The sequence below is a fragment of the Heloderma suspectum genome, chromosome 1, assembly GCF_057233095.1.
Source record: "Heloderma suspectum isolate Gila_16-S chromosome 1, 16-S_ref, whole genome shotgun sequence".
NCBI lineage: Eukaryota > Metazoa > Chordata > Lepidosauria > Squamata > Helodermatidae > Heloderma > Heloderma suspectum.
In genome coordinates, this window is record NC_139458.1 from 177,454,751 (window position 1) to 177,473,213 (window position 18,463).

The window sequence follows — 18,463 nt, forward strand, 5'->3', positions numbered from 1 at the left end:
CTGGTAACCTTCCCCCATCCCTCTTAAGGGACCCTCTCATATAGATTGGGGGGGCACATGGGGTTGCAGGGGTCAGAGAGGAAAGGGAAGTCCAATTGTGCAAGTGGAACTCCACTTACGTGTCTCTGGATGGAGCCCAAAATCTTTAACACTTAGTAATATGCAACCCTGCATTTTCAAAATATTCTTAGTGTACCCACTATGGTAACAGCTGAAGTGCATATATTTTAGCAGCAGATGTACAAATGTTATACATGATGTCATCATTCAGATTATATGTGAATTGATATCAGTTTGCAGTGCTGATGGTATCAGATGCTGATTTAAATGTGATAAAACAGTATTCACCAGATTAAAGTACAGAATGCAGTTGGTTTTGTGGGAATAGTGGCCATATAATAATTTACAAGATGAACTCATCTGAATTGCAATTTTCTGTGACATCCTTAAGATTAATTTTATTAATGGTGCATAACTAGTAGGGCCAGAAGCAAAAGAGGACAAAGAGTCGTGCACTTACAGGTAGTTGTGCAGAAGGGGAGTTTTCAGCAGGTGTAACTTGCATGGCAAGCTACACCTGCTGAAATGCTCTTATGAACACCGCTAGTAAAGGTTCAGGAGAGCTGCCCTCTGTTTCATCTGGCCACCCTAGATTGTAACCTAATAACAGTTACTATTAATAAAATTAGACACAGCTCAGTCCTAACTAACATTTACCCCAAAGATGGTTGAACCCAATGGAACTTACTCCCTAGTAAGTGTACTTAGGAGTGTACCCCAATCCTAAGCATGTTACTCTGAAATAAAACCCACAGTACTCAACAGAACTAACTCTCGGGTATCTGTGCGTAGGATTGCAGTCTACTGACCCAGTGCTATGCATATTCTCAGTTGTTGTTCAATCGTTCAATCGTGTCCAACTCTTCGTGACCCCATGGACCATAGCACGCCAGGCCTTCCTGTCCTGCGCTCTCCTGGAGCGTGCTCAAGTCCATATTCATTGCATCAGTGATGCTATCTAGGCATCTCATCCTCTGCCGTCCCCTTCTCCTTTTGCCTTCAGTCTTTCCCAGCATCAGGGTCTTTTCCAGAGAGTTTTCTCTTCGCATTAGGTGGCCAAAATATTTCAGCTTCAGCTTCAGTATCTGCCCTTCCAATGAACACTCAGGATTGATTTCCTTTAGGATTGACTGATTTGACTTCCTTGCAGTCCAGGGGACTCGTAAGAGTCTTCTCCAGCACCACAGTTCGAAAGCATCAATTCTTCGGCGCTCAGCCTTGCTTATGGTCCAGCTCTCACAGCCATACGTTACTACTGGGAAAACCATAGCTTTCATTATGCGAACCTTTGTCGGCAAGGTGATGTCTCTGCTTCTCACTATGCTGTCTAGGTTTGCCATAGCTTTCCTCCCAAGGAGCAAGTGTCTTTTAATTTCATGGCTACAGTCACCGTCTGTGGTGATCTTGGAGCCCAAGGAAATAAAATCTGCCACTGCTTCCATTTCTTCCCCTTCCATATGCCAGGAAGTGATGGGGCCAGATGCCATGATCTTCGTTTTTTTAATGTTGAGTTTCAAACCAGCTTTTGCACTCTCCTTTGTCACCCTCAACAAGAGGCTCTTTAGATCCTCTTCGCTTTCTGCCATTAGGGTGGTATCATCTGCGTATCTGAGGTTGTTGATAATTCTCCCGGCAATCTTAATTCCGACCTCTGATTCATCCAACCCGGCATTTCTAATGATGTACTCTGTATATAAGTTAAATAAGCAGGGCGACAATATGCAGCCTTGTACATCCAATACGGCTTACCCCCAAGTAAGTGTGAATAGGATTGCCATCTTACCCTCAAAAGGCTTATTCACATGGAGCTTTTATCCTGCTATTGAGATTGCTCACTCATAGAAGTTTGCAGGCCCTTTAGACGATGCCCTGAATCTCCAGGGTGTCTCCTGCACTAAATAACCTTTATTCCATTTTTAAATAGATTGGACATAATGAACTATCAAATTACCACGCTTGTGTTCCCCTTGACTTCCCTCTGTGAAAAAGGAAAAGCAGCAAGAAGAGGAGCTGGACCAGTGAAACATATGGAAGACTCAGATAAGGGGGAGAAGAAGGGGGGGGGGAGAAGCTCATGTAAAGGAAGTCCATTGTGATCCTGCATTTAAAATGGAAGCAGAAAGCCCCCTTTTGAATGCAGGATTATAGGCTGGTGTAGGGATGCTCACAGATGCTGCTGGACTCAGTTTGTCAATTCCTGTCATCTGAGAGTAACACTACTAGCTAGTGCAGATGCATGCAGTTATTTTATCTCCAGAGCAGCCTGCCAGGGGTAAAAGAGGACAGGGCTTCTGCACCTTTAATAGCTGTGTAGACAAGGCAATTTCAGCAGGTGTAGCTTGTCATGCAAGCTACATTTGCTGAAAATCCCTCTTCTGCACAGATATTAAAGGTGCAGGAGCCCTGTCCTCTTTTACACCTGGCAGGCTGCTCTGGAGATAAAATAACTGCATGCATTTGCATGCTCTCCTCTTTTTCACCTGGCCACCCTAAGAATAGCACTATAGGAAAACTGACAAGTGTGTGTCAGGGGTGATATATTTCATGGTAATAAAATCCATTAGAACAGAGAACAGAGCAATTGCATCATTATCATTTTATTATTGTAACTCTTCTCAAGGCTAGTCTATTTGTCAGGAAATCACCAGAATGGACAACCGTCTTGATTATTTTGTATGCTTTTCAAAGATTACCAGTTACTCTCAGACTATTTCCTCAATTGCAGTACCAAACTGGACAGAAACATACATCTTTCACATAAATCTTTCTTTAGAAGTTCTTTAAAATAAAGCTATGTTAAATTTATCAGACTGTGGATTTAGATCCTACATTTGTTATTTCATAAAGAAACACAAGTGGTTATATTTTCAAGCATATAGTCAAATGACACAAGTTGGACCCAATCCAGCTAAAGTTAGTTGTGACTAAGTCCCACCGAAAGCAACAGGGCTGAAGTTAGTCGTGACTAACTTGTTCTATTAGTTTCAATGAGTCTTACATCCCAGATGTATAAATGGGCACTCAAAGGCAAGTCCCATTATATGCAGTTGGACCTCTGCCCAAATAAGTGTGCGTAAGATTGCAGTCATGCAGCCCGAACCTGTGCGTATTTACTTGAAAGTAAATCTCAGCGTTGTCAGTGGAGCTTACTCCCAAGTACTAAAGGTGCCTAAGATTACATCTTTAGTCATTACTAAGTTTAGTTGAATCAAAGCCACAAAAGACATTTTGATAACGTGCTATTACAGGAGGAGAAATGTCTGGCAATGGGGGGGATGTGTGGGGAGAGGAACTGCAACATGCTGATCAAATTCTCTGCCTCCGTTTATGAATGCATCATGGACTCAAATTCATCAATTCTCTGTTTAGTGTTTCCTTTCCGGATCTTCCGATAAGATATTGTATTGTATTGAGAATAACTGTGCCTGGAGATATCATTTTTTTTCACTGAGCCTGCCTGCTCATTGGGTTTCTCAGTCTGAGAGTTACAGCTGGGGCTGTTTGGAAGGAATTCTTTGCTGTTGTCCTCCTGCCTTTGGTTTTGTGAATCCTCATTATCTTCCTTCTCCATTCCCTCTTCTGTGCCATCTGAATCTTGCTCTGTTGCGTTCTCATTTGCTTCTAATTGTGTTTCATCTTTTATTTGCTCCTTGGGTTCACTCAGCTGCACAACCTCCTGATCCCCCTCCGCCTCATTAGCGCTGCAGACCTTTTCATCCTGAGGTTGCTGTAGGCCCCGTTCTTCCTGCTGAATTACCTCACGTTCTTTGGTGCTGACGCGATGACCCTCTCCACAGAGCCCTATAACAAATAACAGCGGTCACAATATAGCAGAGACAGTGTAAGAGTAATGCCTAGGAGGCTAATAGTGCCTCACTCATGCTTACTCATGAGTGCAGTGGGTCTTAGTCTACACTCCACTAGAATGGGTGTAGTGGGGTCAGGGCTCACAGGGATGAAGTGCCAGCACCGTTTTATCAACAAGGATGGTGACGGCATGGGACACCCCACCCCAATTCCCTAGTCCCTTTGAGCTTAGCTGAAATCTTCACAGTAGTTGGGGGGAAATGAATTTTCTGAGAAACAATATATTGTGCCCTGATGCAATGCAAAGTATTTTGGAGTGACTTAATCTTGAATGGTCAATTAAGACCCATTAAGACCTATTCCTGGTGGAGATGAAAACTGCTAGAATTGGTTTGTTGATATGGTTCAGCACAGTTGCCTGCATTTTGGGGACGTGGCTATGGGCAGGGTCATGATGGCCACCTGCGCTTCCAAATGTACCACCATACTACTTGCTTACTCTCGGGCAAGTGAGTTTAGGATTGCAGCCTGACTTGTGAACCTGGAAATCTCTGCTTCAAATTTTGCCTCAGCCATACATTCGCTAGGCAAGACGCTGTCTCTCAGCCATACCCCCACCCCACATCTGCTATTTGGGAATAGTAAAACTGACAAGTTTGGTGTGGCAAGTATTGAGATAATTTATGTGGATCTCTTTGAACACCTTAAAGCAGCCTTTCCAATGTGGCACCATCCAGAAGTTATAGACTCACATCAGCCCCAACCAGCATGACCAATGGTCAGGGATTATGTGAGTTGTAGTCTACAACATGTGGAGCACACCATCTTGGAGGAAGCTTCTTTAAACCACTATACAAATGCTAAATGATAATATAATATTGTGTGGATAATGACTATAGTTTAGCTACTGGATTTAATTGTATCTGGGTAGAGTCAGGAATTTCCTGTGTCTGTGCTGCTCTTGCTGGGAGAGAGACACGGTTCTTGTCTAGCGTCCTGACTGGTGTGTCCTCTAAGCTTTCCATGATTATATTTTTATTATTATTACTTATTTTCTTTATAGTACAGGGACATTTTATCTCTTGGGTTACTGTTGCATGACTTGTGTTTTAGCTTGGAGGGTCATAGTTCACACAGAACAACAACACCCCAGAGTTTATAATAGTGTGATATCTTAATGATATAGGGCGGGACACAGATTTTTTTAAATAAATAAAAATAAATAAATAATCAAGGCCTAAGGATCAATTCAGACATTTACAGGGGTGGGGAATACAAGGAAGCCAACCCTTCACCATCTTGCTTTTCTTGCTTCTGCTACAAAATGTAAAGTGACTATGGCTCTGAGATACACACACACACACACACACACACACACCTTGGGTTTTTGTTTTGTCCATTGCATTCTGATGATTTCACAGAAGAGAAGAGGGACATGTTTATATCAGAGACATGCTGCTCTCCTTCTAAATCTCTCTCCCTCTATGCAAACAATCCTATGTAGGTTTAGACAGAAAAAAGTCCTACAACTCCCAGCATTCCCAAACCAACCATGCTGGCTGGGGCATGCTAGGAACTGTAGGACTCTTTATGTCTAACCGTGCATAGGATTGTGCCCTAAGTCACTTTTTTGAATTGAGGAAGGCTCTATTCCACCTGCTATTACGTATGCTGCACTCATCTGGAACAGTCTGCCCTGCACTGTTTTGAAGAGCTAAGACAGTTGTGTCTGGGATGTTTTGTTTGTTAAATATGTGTGGTGTGTGTGTGTCCTCAATAGCAGGATAAAACACATAATTGGCCTATAGCAACCTTTCCCACCTTTGGTGCCCTCCAGATGTGTTGGGACTACATTGAGGTGATGGGGTTATGCCTGGGAAAGCACCAGGTTGGAGAAGACTGGGCTGTGGTCTACTATCAACTGCTCCTCACTGATGCATAAAATGGAAGTCTGTATATTGCTTTGATGCCTTAGGCCAGAACCATACCTTGTGTCCTATCATTACGATCGCATCATGGTGACGCTATATCCCCCTTGCACATTTATACCTCGTAGGTCACACAATGACATTTGTTGCAGTATTTTGGATAATGTGGAATAAAGAGCAGGACATAACACTACAAAAGCAGTATATCGAATGTGGAATGTGCCCCAACAGTTATCAGTGCACTTCAGTACCGCTACAAAGCAGTAGTGTAGATCTAGCCTTAGTGTTCATGTTCTTGCAACATGCACCCTCTACCAGCACCACTCCATTCAGAAATGAAGAATGGCATCTCTAGCAACTTGCACTAATACATTTTTAACAAGGCATCCTGAAAAGACAAACCAAATGAGGACAGCGATTCACCAGGAACAGATTAAAAAAAAAAAAAATAGGGACAGCCCCTGGAGTGGATGGTCTTATCCTTAGTATTTTGAAAAATGGAGAACAGTCTAATTTTCTCAGTATGCCCACAAATAAATTAATAAAATTGCTGAGGCAAAACATACAATGGTTTATATGTTAAATATAAAACCTTTAACAGTGCACTCATATACATGTCTACTGTGAAGGAAGCCCTACTGACTTCAGTAGAACTTACTCTCAGGTACGTGTGTATAGGATTGCAGCCTAAATAAATGCATCTTTACTGAAAGCTGTATAGACTGCCATCTTGCATCAAAAGACACAGGAGTTCATCCACAGCCATGTGAGCCATTTGTCACTACCCTCTCAATAGGGCTGCCTCTCTATTATTATTGTTGTTTTAATGTCGGATCAGTGGGTGGAGCCTAGTAAGGTTTTGGCAGGTCAGGAGAAGGTTAGCTGACATGTTTTATCTGGGAGTGGGGCAGAGGGAGAAGCCAAGTTTGATGCTGGTTTGTTCAGCAAAGTACCTGAACAAACCAGCATCTGAACCTGATAACAACAGCAGCAACAAGAAAAAATAGTGAATGAGGAGGTAGAATATCCAGCTCTTGGTAACTCTTCTCTTCTTTATGCATTCCATTCCATCTATGATCTCTGTGCCGTATATCAACCATTTCATCCTGGAGATGCAGTGTGGCTTGCTAGACAGAACAATGGCTCAGGAACCAATGACAATGTCTATTCCGTTGTCTAGATCAGCCAATCAGCCCCAATCTGGAATATTTTGGAAAGCCTGGAGCTGTAATATTTTGCCCAAAGCCATTTGATAAAAATGCAATGCACATCTGTAAGCTCTGAAAAGCTGATAAAACAGCATCTCCTTTGTGCTCCTCTGTGGCACTGGATAATGATGGCTTTTGACAAAGAGTTAAAGTGGGTCTAAATGTATGGAATGATTTGCCAGGTCTCGTTAAGCAAAATGCAAATGACTGGCATTAATGCAATGTGAAGGTTGTGAAATCACACTAGCAAACACGATGAAAGCAAAAACCTTCAATTCAGCCTAAACTCCAGGGTCACATTTCTATAAGCTTTCTGCACTGATGCTCAGGGTGAAGAGGAGGTATCAAAAGCCTTGTTTCAATCTCTTCCTGATACATACACTAGGACAGGGGTAGGCAACCAAGTGCCCTCCAGTTGTTTTGTACTACAGCTCCCACAATTCCTGACCACTGGCCATGCTGGCTGGGGCTTATGGGAGTTGTAGTCCAAAACATCTAGAGGACACCAGGTTGGTTACCTTCTGCACATGAATCTGCCTGATGCTCCTAGAGAAGAAAACCAACTCTATGGGTGGAAAGAGTCATACCCTACTTTGGGAAGGGCAGAGCACAGATGGTTCAGCACCATCATCTATTCATTTGTTGTTTCAACTGGTCAGACATCTCTTTAATTTAATAGCAGCACCCATGGTGGTTTCAATCATGGGACTAAGGTTGCAACCCTATGCACACTTATTAGGGAGTAAGTCTTAACGGGACATTAATTTTAGCCGCATGAGTGGGAAAAATCTGTGGGGATCCACACACATTTTTTGCTTAGCAACATTCACCAGATTCTTCTCTACATGAGGAACAGCTATGTAGGTCAGAGCAGAAGCTTATTATGATGTTCTTAATCCTACTACACAGAGCTCCACACAAACAAGGCACATGACCTGCAGACATTTTCCCTGTAGAACACAGGTGCAGAACCTCAGGCCAAATATGGCTCTCCTGGGCTTCCAGGCCAGCCCTCTGGGATTCCCAAGATGGCCACACACCCTTCTCCTGGCCACACCTCCTTTCCTTGGTCACCAATCGTTGGGTGGTATCTGATTTTTTATTACCATTCCAAAATCTTGATAATGCCACTCCTAAGGCTGAATTACCGGCAGTAAGAGCTTTGAGCTAAAATATGCTGGCATTTTTGGTATTTTGGCCCCGCCCTTTTTGCCTTTGGACACACCCCCTTTGCCTTCAGCACCACCCACCACTGGAATGCGGCCCCCAAGAGCATCTCTGAAATGGAATTTGGCCCTCAGGCTGAAAGAGTCCATCACCCCTGCTGTACAGCATATACTAAAGAGGTGTCTGGAGCATGCAAGTTTTGTAAAGATCTCAGAACAAGATTCCAAGTATGCAGTTATGTGCATTTTTAAGGCTATCATCTTAGACCCAGTTCCCTGGGAATTCAGTGGGACTGACTTCTGAGTATATCAGAATGGAACTTACTATCTGGTATAGCGTTGCTTTTAGCCAGTAATTTCATAGTTGCTGTTTGTTTGTTTGTTTGTTTGTTTTAAGTACTTTTCAACCACGTAAAGTATTTTATTTCAAATCTCTATAAATTTAAACAAGCAGAGAAGTTGCCTGTATCCACAGGCTCTATCAGGTCTTCGTGAAATGATACTAGCAAGTCATCCATCTGCCTCCTTAACTATTCTTTGTTGCTTGCCGTCCATAGAGGTAGTGATGAAGCCGTCTACTGGGCCAAGACCCCTTCCTGCCCCCATATGTCACATTGGGAATGGAAACAAGTACTATTAATGTACCAGTTCCAGGACTGGAGTTAGATGTGAGCACAGACTGCATGAAGATCACATGTTCTGGCAGTCTTGCCAGAACTGTGATCCTTAACATTGTGCTCACAAACATGATAAAACAAAGGTCCTGATGATGCTTAAACATTTTCTTACTCCTGTTTGGTGTTTCCAACTACTATCAAAGTTTACCTTTCTCCCTCAAATAAGACATTGGTCTATAAGGATCAGCACAGCGGTGTTGTCATCCTTGCTTAAATTATTACACAAACCACCACTGGGAAATCCAAAAGAAGGGAAAGGTATATGGCAAATGTACCTTATATACATATGCATGAGCTGTCCAAACATTTACTTCCCTCTGCATAAAAATTTCTTGAGACTTTAGTGCCACGCTCAGGAGAGTTGAAAAAGAAATCCTTTGGCACCCTTAAGTAGAAGATAATGTTCATACCAAGGTCATGAGCAGTACTTACAATACTGTGTTGTTTTTCAAAATAATTAATAATTCTATGTAAAATTTTCTAGAAGTTTATAGCTAACAGTCAAGTTTAATTATGGTTATTCATAATTGTGCTGATAATCAGGCAGTTCTTTCAGGCAGATCTGCATGCACCAACCCATCAAACAGATGTGCACCCTTTACAAGTAGCTACTTAGAGATGTGCCTGGCCCACCCCGCAAAATTATCAGCACTGTCCAAGCTGATGTCACAGTCCATATGTTAGGACAGGGGTAGGCAATCTGGTGCCCTACAGATATTTTGGACTACAACCCCATAAGCCCCAGGCAACATGGCAAATGATCAGGAGTTCTGGTCACTGTAGTCTGAAACGCCTGGAGGTCACCCAGTTGCCTATCCCTATGAATTGTGCATATAAAACCAATCCAGGATCTATACACAATGCCCCAGAAGCTGGATGCCCCATTTCTGCAAAGGGAACCACATATGCACCACATGTCGGGCCTCGTGGTGTTTAATCCATCATAGATATCTATGCGCAGTAGTCTGCTTCCAGACACAATCCTTACTGGATGAGGCAGTCCCTTGTTTGATGAGAGTGATGATGTTTGCTCAGCTGAGCATACGCTCATGGCCAGTCAGACCACGAACAAGATGTTTAATGCCTAAACCAGGCCTAAACATTATGCACTGGAGAAGAACATTTAACAATGCAAGGCAGAGACTTTGTGGCCAAGCATGAGATTTTGGCCAGATCAAATCCTGAAAGGACATGGTCCAGCAGAAAAACTGAATTGTCACTTTGGAACGACTTTACTCTCCTTTTTTTCTTTTTTAACTGGCTGGATGTCCAATCTGGCAAAAGAGATGATACAGGGAGTTTGGGCATTGTAATTCCAGGATATCCAGCTATCTTGACTCATTTTCCTAGTCTAAGGGAGGACAAGGGAGGGATGACTCTGGATGCTAAGTGTACTTAAAAGGGAAGGGCACCATTAATTCACCGTGCCTAATCAGTCCCTTGGAGGGGAGATCACCGGATACCACATGTAAATGCAGGAAATACACACACACACGCACACACCATCTAGCCTGAAGAAGTAAACAAGAAGCACATAGATAAATAAAGCAAGGCCAGGAAAGCCCAAGACATTTTGTCTCCTGAGGCAAAGAACAAGAAGGTCCCCCCGCCCCATCCCATGTACTGGACTGGCAGTTGAATCTTTCTTCAGTATTGACAATGGGACAATGTCCTCCACTGCACCTGAAGGCAGCTGGCTAGCTTCAGGAGTCCACGAAATGCCATGTGGCATACAGCTCTCAATTCCAACACTGTGCTGCTGTCTCCCAGCATCCGCCACCTGAGGCGACTGCCTCACTCTACCTAATGGTAAGGCCGGCCCTGAAATAGAGCTACCCCCTAACCCCAACCTAGTACTCCCCCCAGATGTTTTAGACTTCAACTCCCATCAATCCTAGCCAGTAAGGCCAATGATCAGGAATGCTGGGAGTTGTAGTCCAAAAAAACTGGAAAGTACCAAGTTGGGGAGGGCTGCCCTAGAGTGATTCCTGAGAGTAGTGATTGGCAAAAGCTGGGGGCAAGTCCAGAATAGTTGCAGACCTGTAAGGCAACTTCTGCTGGAATTCCAAGTTCTCCTAAATGCTTTTTGGCTATACTGCTCCTGATGCTTTTCCCTCTCGATATAGCAAGTCATCTCCAGTAGTGTAGTGGCAAATTCACATTCAGAAGTGCAGGGTCCCTTGGTGACAGTCACAGCCACGCCCCCTCACAGCCACGCCCTCTTCTAAGATTGGACAACCTTGTCAGATATACAGCCTTCAACTGGGATCCAAAAACAGTGCAGCTGAGAGTAAGGCAGTGGTATTTCAACTGGACATCTGAGAAAAAATGCAGGGGTGTTAAAATATTTTTCACCCACCCATCCACCGACTCATTCACTCACTCACTCAAACACAAACATTTTAGGTTTTCAAAATATGATACTCTATGGAAGCTTCACCCTCTTGACGCAGCCCTCATGGACAGATCCCTTCTCATTTAAACAGCCCCCTTGCACACTCCCTTAGCACCCCAACATTACCCATTAGCCTTCCCTAAGCGCCTTCATTATATCCCCCCCTTCCCCTCCAACAGAAACGTCCACACACCCAGCTGGATTGAACTAGACACACACACACACACACACACACACACACAGTGGTGCAGTGGTAAATTTGGAAATGCAGGAGCTCATCGTGATAGTCTCCAAGGGCAGTCCAAAAATTTCAGGCAGCTGTGTCGATCCACATCAACAAAGCAGTTCTAGGAGTTTTCATCTCCACCAGGAGCACATCTTTGGTAAAGCGGATAGGTCTTCATTGCCCATTCCAGACCAAGTCATCCCAAATACTTTGCATTCCAACATGGAACAATATATTGTTGCTTGGAAAATTCATTCCCCCCACAGCTACACTGAGGCTCACAGCTCAGCTCAGAGAGAACAGGGAATTCTGAGAGGGGTGGCTGATGACATCAGTGTCCCTGCTGATGAAAAAGTGCCAGGGCTGCGTCCCTGCGAGCCCTGCCTCTGCTACACCACTGGTCATCTCAGAAGCTGTGCCGCACATTAGTTGCTAGTATCCAGTCATGTTAATGGATTTGAACAGTTTTAGATCTTATCATTCTCGGCTGTTTGCAAGTCATCCAGTGGGTGCATTTTTGGCAGGACAGAGTTCGTTAAAATATATACATGTCTCCAGTTTGCTTCTCACCTCACTAGCAGCGTATTCAGTGGTTGAGTATGTGAATTAAAGAGGCCCCAAGGAGTATGTGAGCCAGTGAGGCCCCAAGTTAATGGCATGAAAGCAATTGCCAACGGGCATGCACTTTAAAACCCCACACCCCATAAACAGCTATTGTGTAGAGGGTCCTAGCAGGACTGGAAAGGTTAATCTTTTCCTCCCCCACCACAGTGATGATCATCCTTCCCTCCCCTCCCCTCACCCCCAAGCTACTGTTAGTCCGAGGAGGGAAGCTTCTATTATCGCCAGTGGGAGTTTCCCTCCCAGAGGTAGTAGCACCTTTGTGGGGGGGAGCAATTTTAGTCGGGACTGTGATGGGCAGGAGGGGTAACCGTTCACCACACATCACAGTCCTGATCCTGCACATTCTCTCTCTCTTTCACACACTCTCTCTCTCACACACAGCAGCTATTTACATTTTTAAAAAAACATGCACATTAATTATTTTCCTGTGATTAGTGCCATGTCTGCTTTGATCCTGAGGAACTAAGACTTCACTCTGCTGCCCTCACCGAGCCCCTCTCAGAAAGCTGACAGTGGACCTTTCATCTGCTGAACTGGAAAAACGTGTCCAGTTTTTCCAAGCTAGACACATTAGATCTTTTACAGCCAGCATGGCGCAGTGGCTAGAGTGTTGGACTGGGAGTCGGGAGATCCGGGTTCTAGTCCCCACTCGGTCATGAAGCTCACTGGGTGACTTTGGGCCAGTCACTGACTCTCAGCCTAACCCACTTCACAGGGTTGTTGTAAGGCTAAAATGGAAAGGAGGAGGATCATACGTACACCACCTTGGGCTCCTTGGAGGAAAGGCAGGATACAAATGTAACAAAGAAAATAAATTTAGTACAGCCTTCCTCAACCTGGTAGCTGGGGGATGCTGGGAGTTGTAGTCCAACATATCTGGAGGGCATCAGGTTGGGGGAGACTGATTTAAAATATTACCAAGGCCCATTTAGTGCCTAACACAGAGAGAGTTTGCATCAGGGCAGCTGTCCCTGTTATTCTTCCCTACTTTTTTCCTGCGAATGCAGTGCTGCCCATGAGCCTGCATACTGAGCCGGGTTGCAGGCTGCTGCTTCAGAGGTACTGACCTGTTTCACATCAGCTGCTGTCTTGAAGAGATGAGCCAAACACCCACCCACCCCATCATTCCCTGCAGTATTGGAGGGGGGGGGGGGCTGTGTAGTGACAGCATTCAGTCACTACCTGGGTTAATAATCACACAAGCCATCTGCATTTGTGTTTGTGTGCATTTCCTACAGGCCATGTTGCACCTACAGGCTCTTCTTTCCTTACACGCAAACATGGCAGGCCACATCATTTAGACGGGTGTCACACACATCTCCAGCTACTCTCTGGCTTAATTGGTGCTTTAATGTTACAACAAAATGCTCCATTCAACTTTTGCCTGTGGTGTCTTAAGTATTAATTAGGTTAAATTGGATAGGTAGTAAAAAGCTGCCTGCAATTTAGAGATAAAGTGCCTGAGCCTAGGAGTTTGTGTGTGAAATATTATTTAATTGGTTTTATTGTGTGCTTGTACGGTGCAGTGTGAATGTGGGAAAATTCATTTTTCAGTAGCTGGGTTCTCCAAAGGGCTGAGAACAAAGCGAGCCACTGATAGATGTTAGATTTCCCTAACACTTTCCTCAATCCAAGGCAGCTGTAAAATGAGTACACCATACTTTCCTACCCATCCCACTGTTTGTAGGCTGCAATCCTAAACACAATTGGAATGTACTTCAGAGTAAACATACATTGATTTATGCTCATTAGCTTTTCTTTCTCTTTTTTTGCTATTAATTTGCATCTGTTTTGACAGTACCTCGGCTAATTGTCTGCTCAAATTATTTTAGCCTTGTTTAACTCCTGAAATTGAGTTTCGATACAAACAGCAGTTCTCCTGTTACAACCATTTTGGAAAGTCCCACTCTGTTTGAGGGGGCAAGGTGCTTGCTGTTTGGATTTCCACTTGAAGAAGAGTTCTGGAGAATTCAGCTGCTTGATCACAACCTTTGAGTCATTTTACTTGGCTCTAATAAAGGTATTACTCTACCGTGGCTGATGGATTATTTCCCCCTCCACACACCACACCACACCCCCAAATGAAGCAGGTGTGCTTATGATTTTTACGGGTACATTTTTACAGGAAATATGGGTAACTGAAGCGAACAAGTGAATAATATTAGTTAACTGAATAGATATGTATGGGGGGAAAGACAAATAAACTGCCCCAGCTGTGGGACATGTAATCAGCTATATATACTCTGTCATTCCTGAAATCGTGTATCGTCCAGTATCACTAACATCAGTCATGCGGCACTGAACTATTAACGTAAAGCTGTTTAACATAATTGGGAAAATAGCCCCCATTTTTAGTTCTGTGCCCAAATAATTGTTCTCTCCTTATAGCGAAAAAATCTAGCTAAAGTCAAACTCTTAAGAGTAAGACTGTAACTTCAATTTATTTCAATGGTAGAGATGTAAGTATCTGTGTAATTAGCCCACTAACATCAGTTGGACTTCACCGTGCTTAACTTTGATTAGACCATGCCTATACTTGCCAAAAGCCATGTTGTTTTTTTTCTACTTACAAAATCCAAGTTTTCTCACCTTCTCTAGATTCTTCTCCCCAGTCTCTTGTTTCCTGGGAAGATATGTCAGCTTTTTCTTCCTTGTTTCCCTCTGGCTTTCCTTTAGAAGATACAAGACAGTATAAAAGTGACATCTCCTAAAAACTGATTAGTGATTACAGCTGCAATTACTAATCCCTTCAGCCGTATAGTGTAGCTTAAACGTCTCTGCCTGGAGATATCTTTTCAGTTACATTTTCATCTTGAGGCACTTACAGCAGAAATATGTTCCACGGCAATCAATGACTGACTTCTAATGCAATGCCTTTTTTTTTTTTTTTTTAGTCAAGCTAACCACTTAGAAGCACGTTCAATTAAAATTAATTGAGCTTCCAAGCCTTGGACACAATCCAACCAATGTTAAGCCATTTCACATTGATTCTGACAAGAGAATTTATGAGAATTAAAAGTACTTAATTTTGGCTAGATCAAGCTTAGGACAAGAATCACATTTGCTTTTTCATTTATATTAATTTTGATAGCTGAACAGATTTTTGGAATGTCAGTAACCTTCACTCAGTGTTATTCATTCATACACAATGACTTTATAATATTTACAGACCCAAATAAAAACAGAAAGGAAATTTTAAGGGAAAAACTATTAAACATTGATATTTACAGCATTTCATGATTTTATTCCCCACACAATTGGAGGGGAAAATATTAAAGTATGGCATTTTACCTCCATGTTCCTTCATCCCAACTGACACTTCATATGCTGTGTTCTCAATTAAATTATTGGTTCCTTCTTGGGTTTCTTGTGTAAGTAGAAAACCAGGATTAGGCTCTGCTGTTTCATAAGGAAATATCTCAACAGAATTTGCTATTTGATCAATAATATCAATGACTTGGAGCTGTGGTTTTTCAGAGGGCACATTCCGATTATATTCAGACACGCTGGTTGAAACTTGGACATCTTCTGTCATGATTACTGTAGTATCCAACTGGTTCCTTGTGGATATGTGTCCGGTGATGATCTGATATCCTATGATCACTGAAGAAATCAAACCAATTGATTGTCCACAACTGAAAAAGCCTTGAAGAGTCAACAAGCTTCTCTTCTCCTGAAGTTGTTGTAGCCAAAACAGCGAATAGAATAACAATGTCAGGATTTGTCTCAGATTCCCTTTCCACGAAGCTATCCAATCAGCACCTTTCTTGTCATTTGGAGTCTTTCTGTTGCATAATAAAATGCCCCATTTCAATTTACATAAACAAACAATCTGCAAGCAACAAAGCTTTTTGTGCTGGCATGCAGAGCAGGGCTTTCAGCATGTCAGCCCAGCAGTAATAAACAAAGATTGTTGTCCTTGATTCAGAATGGTTCTTTGTATGCCTGGCCTTGTAACAGGAGTGGCGATTGTTCTAAATCTTTAATCCACACCGAGTGACCACCTTGAGTCACATTAGCTGTGTGTAACCAGCTTAACATTCCCAAATGGGCTAAATATTCTGGTTAAACCATGGCCCACCCTTGGTCAGACACAGAGTTCACTTGAAATTTGTGAAAGAATAAAAGTGGGCATTGAGGGAAGAGGAGGTAAACCTGCATGTGATTGTGACACTTTCTTTCAGCTATTCTGGATAACTGTATTCCCCATGCCCCACATTATTTTTTTCCATTTTTAACTTGGCCTTATCCACAAAAGGTTACAGAATGCTAAAATGTTTGAAAACAATGAACAAAAAACCAGCAACTAAAAGATGCTCTGTACTTTTCAACCTGGATATTTTCCACCCTGATAATCCATGGCTTGTTGCTGGGTTGTTCAGGGTGGCTTATTTTCAAGGTCGCTTGATGTGACATCCGAATCCAGCACAGTGACTTCATTGTGGGTTGTCAGGAACCACTAGAGAGCCACCTGGCAAGAGCAGTGAAAACTGACAAGGACATTGACAAGAGGGGGATATTGGAATGCTGGGCTAGTGAGCAGGTGGTCTTGCACTCCTATGCACTTGTGTAAGACCCCAAATATATTTTTTAAAGTTTATGAATGCATTACCGCATTCATAAAGACTCAGAAAATTATATACACTTGGCGATCTGATGCCAGGGGGCAGGGGGCTCATGAGCTGGCAATCTTGGCAGACCAATTGCAGAAAGGGTGCTGATGTAGGGAACAGGGAAACAAGGATTTCTGCAGCAAAGGTGGCTGGGATATGTGCCAGGAGCGGCTGGGAGGACTAAGGGGGAACAACCCATGGCAAACCACAGAGCACCCAATCATCTGTCAGGAGTAAAGTGGGTTATCGAGCAAACAAACAACCTGCAGCAGCTTATCTTCAGGGTGGCTTAGCATGATGTGCCAACTCACCTATTGTGTACATCAACTCTCTGATCTCTAGAATAAGCAGCTCCCAAAGCTAGGGAGCAACCTATCTACTACACACACTATTTATTTAAAATATTTCTTGGCCACCTTTCAGGGCAGAAGCCCTCCCACGGCAGCTTACAACAATAAAATACATAAAAACAGTTAAAATATTAAAAGTGATAAAAACATACAAACAATAAAGCCAACAGTTAAAACAACAATTAAAACCAACAATGACGCTAACAGCAGCAACACCACCAGTAGCAGTCATATCAATAGAAGGCCAAATGACTTTGTCATTTAAACATCATGCACAGAGGTCTTCACCAAAAGTCAATCCTGGCTGGCCTTCAAGATAGAACTGAGGAAAGGAAAGGAGTCTGTGTCTAAGACACAGAAACTCCAAGTTGAGTTTTCTTTTATATGGTTTTGCCAGGCACCTCCATAGTACGTCTGAATGGTAGCAGGAACCATGTTTTAATCTGACACCTCAAGAATACTGTACATACACGTGTCAAATCACGCTTACCTATGTGTTCCACTGAGTTCAGCTGGGCTTACTCACAAGTATGTAGGAACTGGATTATAGCCTGCCACCAGAAGTGGATTTTTCCTATCAGATCTATGAGGGCCACAAATGGCTATTGGATCATGGGTAGTCTTAGGATAGGGGTCAAAGACTAGCAGAAGGAGAGCCCAAATTTAAGAACAAGAAGGGATTATCCTGGGTCTAATTCCCCATGGAACATTTTCACCTTCTTCTCCCAGCTTTCATTGCTTACTTGCTTGCTTGAGGCAGCTGACTGTGCTCCTTATACTCAAGATGCACTGGCTTGGTGCACATTTTCCTTGATCCCTGCTTGTGAGTAAAATCAGCTACTCTAGTGAGGTGCTTGAGTTAGAAGAGCCCACCTTAACACAGGGTGCTGGGGAGCATACCCTTCAAGTTCCTTCCAACTTCACAAAGTTGTTATACTTCTGAGATTATAAATGTTTAGCTCTTCTCAGGAAGAGGCTGAATTCTCGAAATGCAAATGCCGGATTTAAATAGCAACAACAACAGCGGGAATGGAACAAACTTTTTGAGATGAATCCGCAAGGCTCGGCTTATGCTTCCCATGAGTCGAATGCTCAAGTGGGTCCACAGTGCGCCTGCTCACATCCAGCCACCAGTTCAGTGCCAGTGAAGGAGATCTGGAAGCAAAGTCAACATCTGCGTGCAGATTGCGTGGCTACATTGGAACTATGCGCTCAGACTGAATGCAATGTGCGCTTAGATGTGAGGCAGCTGTGGTAGCACCCATTCACATGTCACGGTATGGATGGCAGCATTGACTCTCATCCATATGGCAGAGTATTCCTCGGTCATATGCGTAACCCCGACTGTGGAACTGAGCTGCTCACACAGTGTGGCACATGACTATACGTAGAGCAGGAGTCCAGAACCT

At 43.2% G+C, this 18,463-nt stretch overlaps 1 protein-coding gene across 1 annotated transcript; it reads right to left on the reverse strand.

The window, feature by feature from the left end:
* Positions 1-3,385: 3,385 nt before the first annotated feature.
* ERMN (ermin) lies at positions 3,386-15,626 on the reverse strand. Its single transcript, XM_084829656.1, has 3 exons — positions 15,383-15,626; positions 14,681-14,761; positions 3,386-3,861 (listed from the first exon to the last, which is right to left on the reverse strand). Exons 1-3 carry the CDS (start codon positions 15,624-15,626, stop codon positions 3,386-3,388), a joined length of 801 nt encoding a protein of 266 aa, XP_084685782.1.
* Positions 15,627-18,463: the final 2,837 nt, after the last annotated feature.

Bases quoted from the DNA above. Each gene is read 5' to 3' on its own strand.
- ERMN (XM_084829656.1), bottom strand. From the start codon at position 15,626: ATGACAGAAGATGTCCAAGTTTCAACCAGCGTGTCTGAATATAATCGG. The intron at 14,762-15,382 runs GTAAAATGCCAT...TATCTTCTAAAG, and splicing joins TGGGATGAAGGAACATGGAG to GAAAGCCAGAGGGAAACAAG. The intron at 3,862-14,680 runs GTGAGAAAACTT...TATTTGTTATAG, and splicing joins GGGAGAAGAATCTAGAGAAG to GGCTCTGTGGAGAGGGTCAT.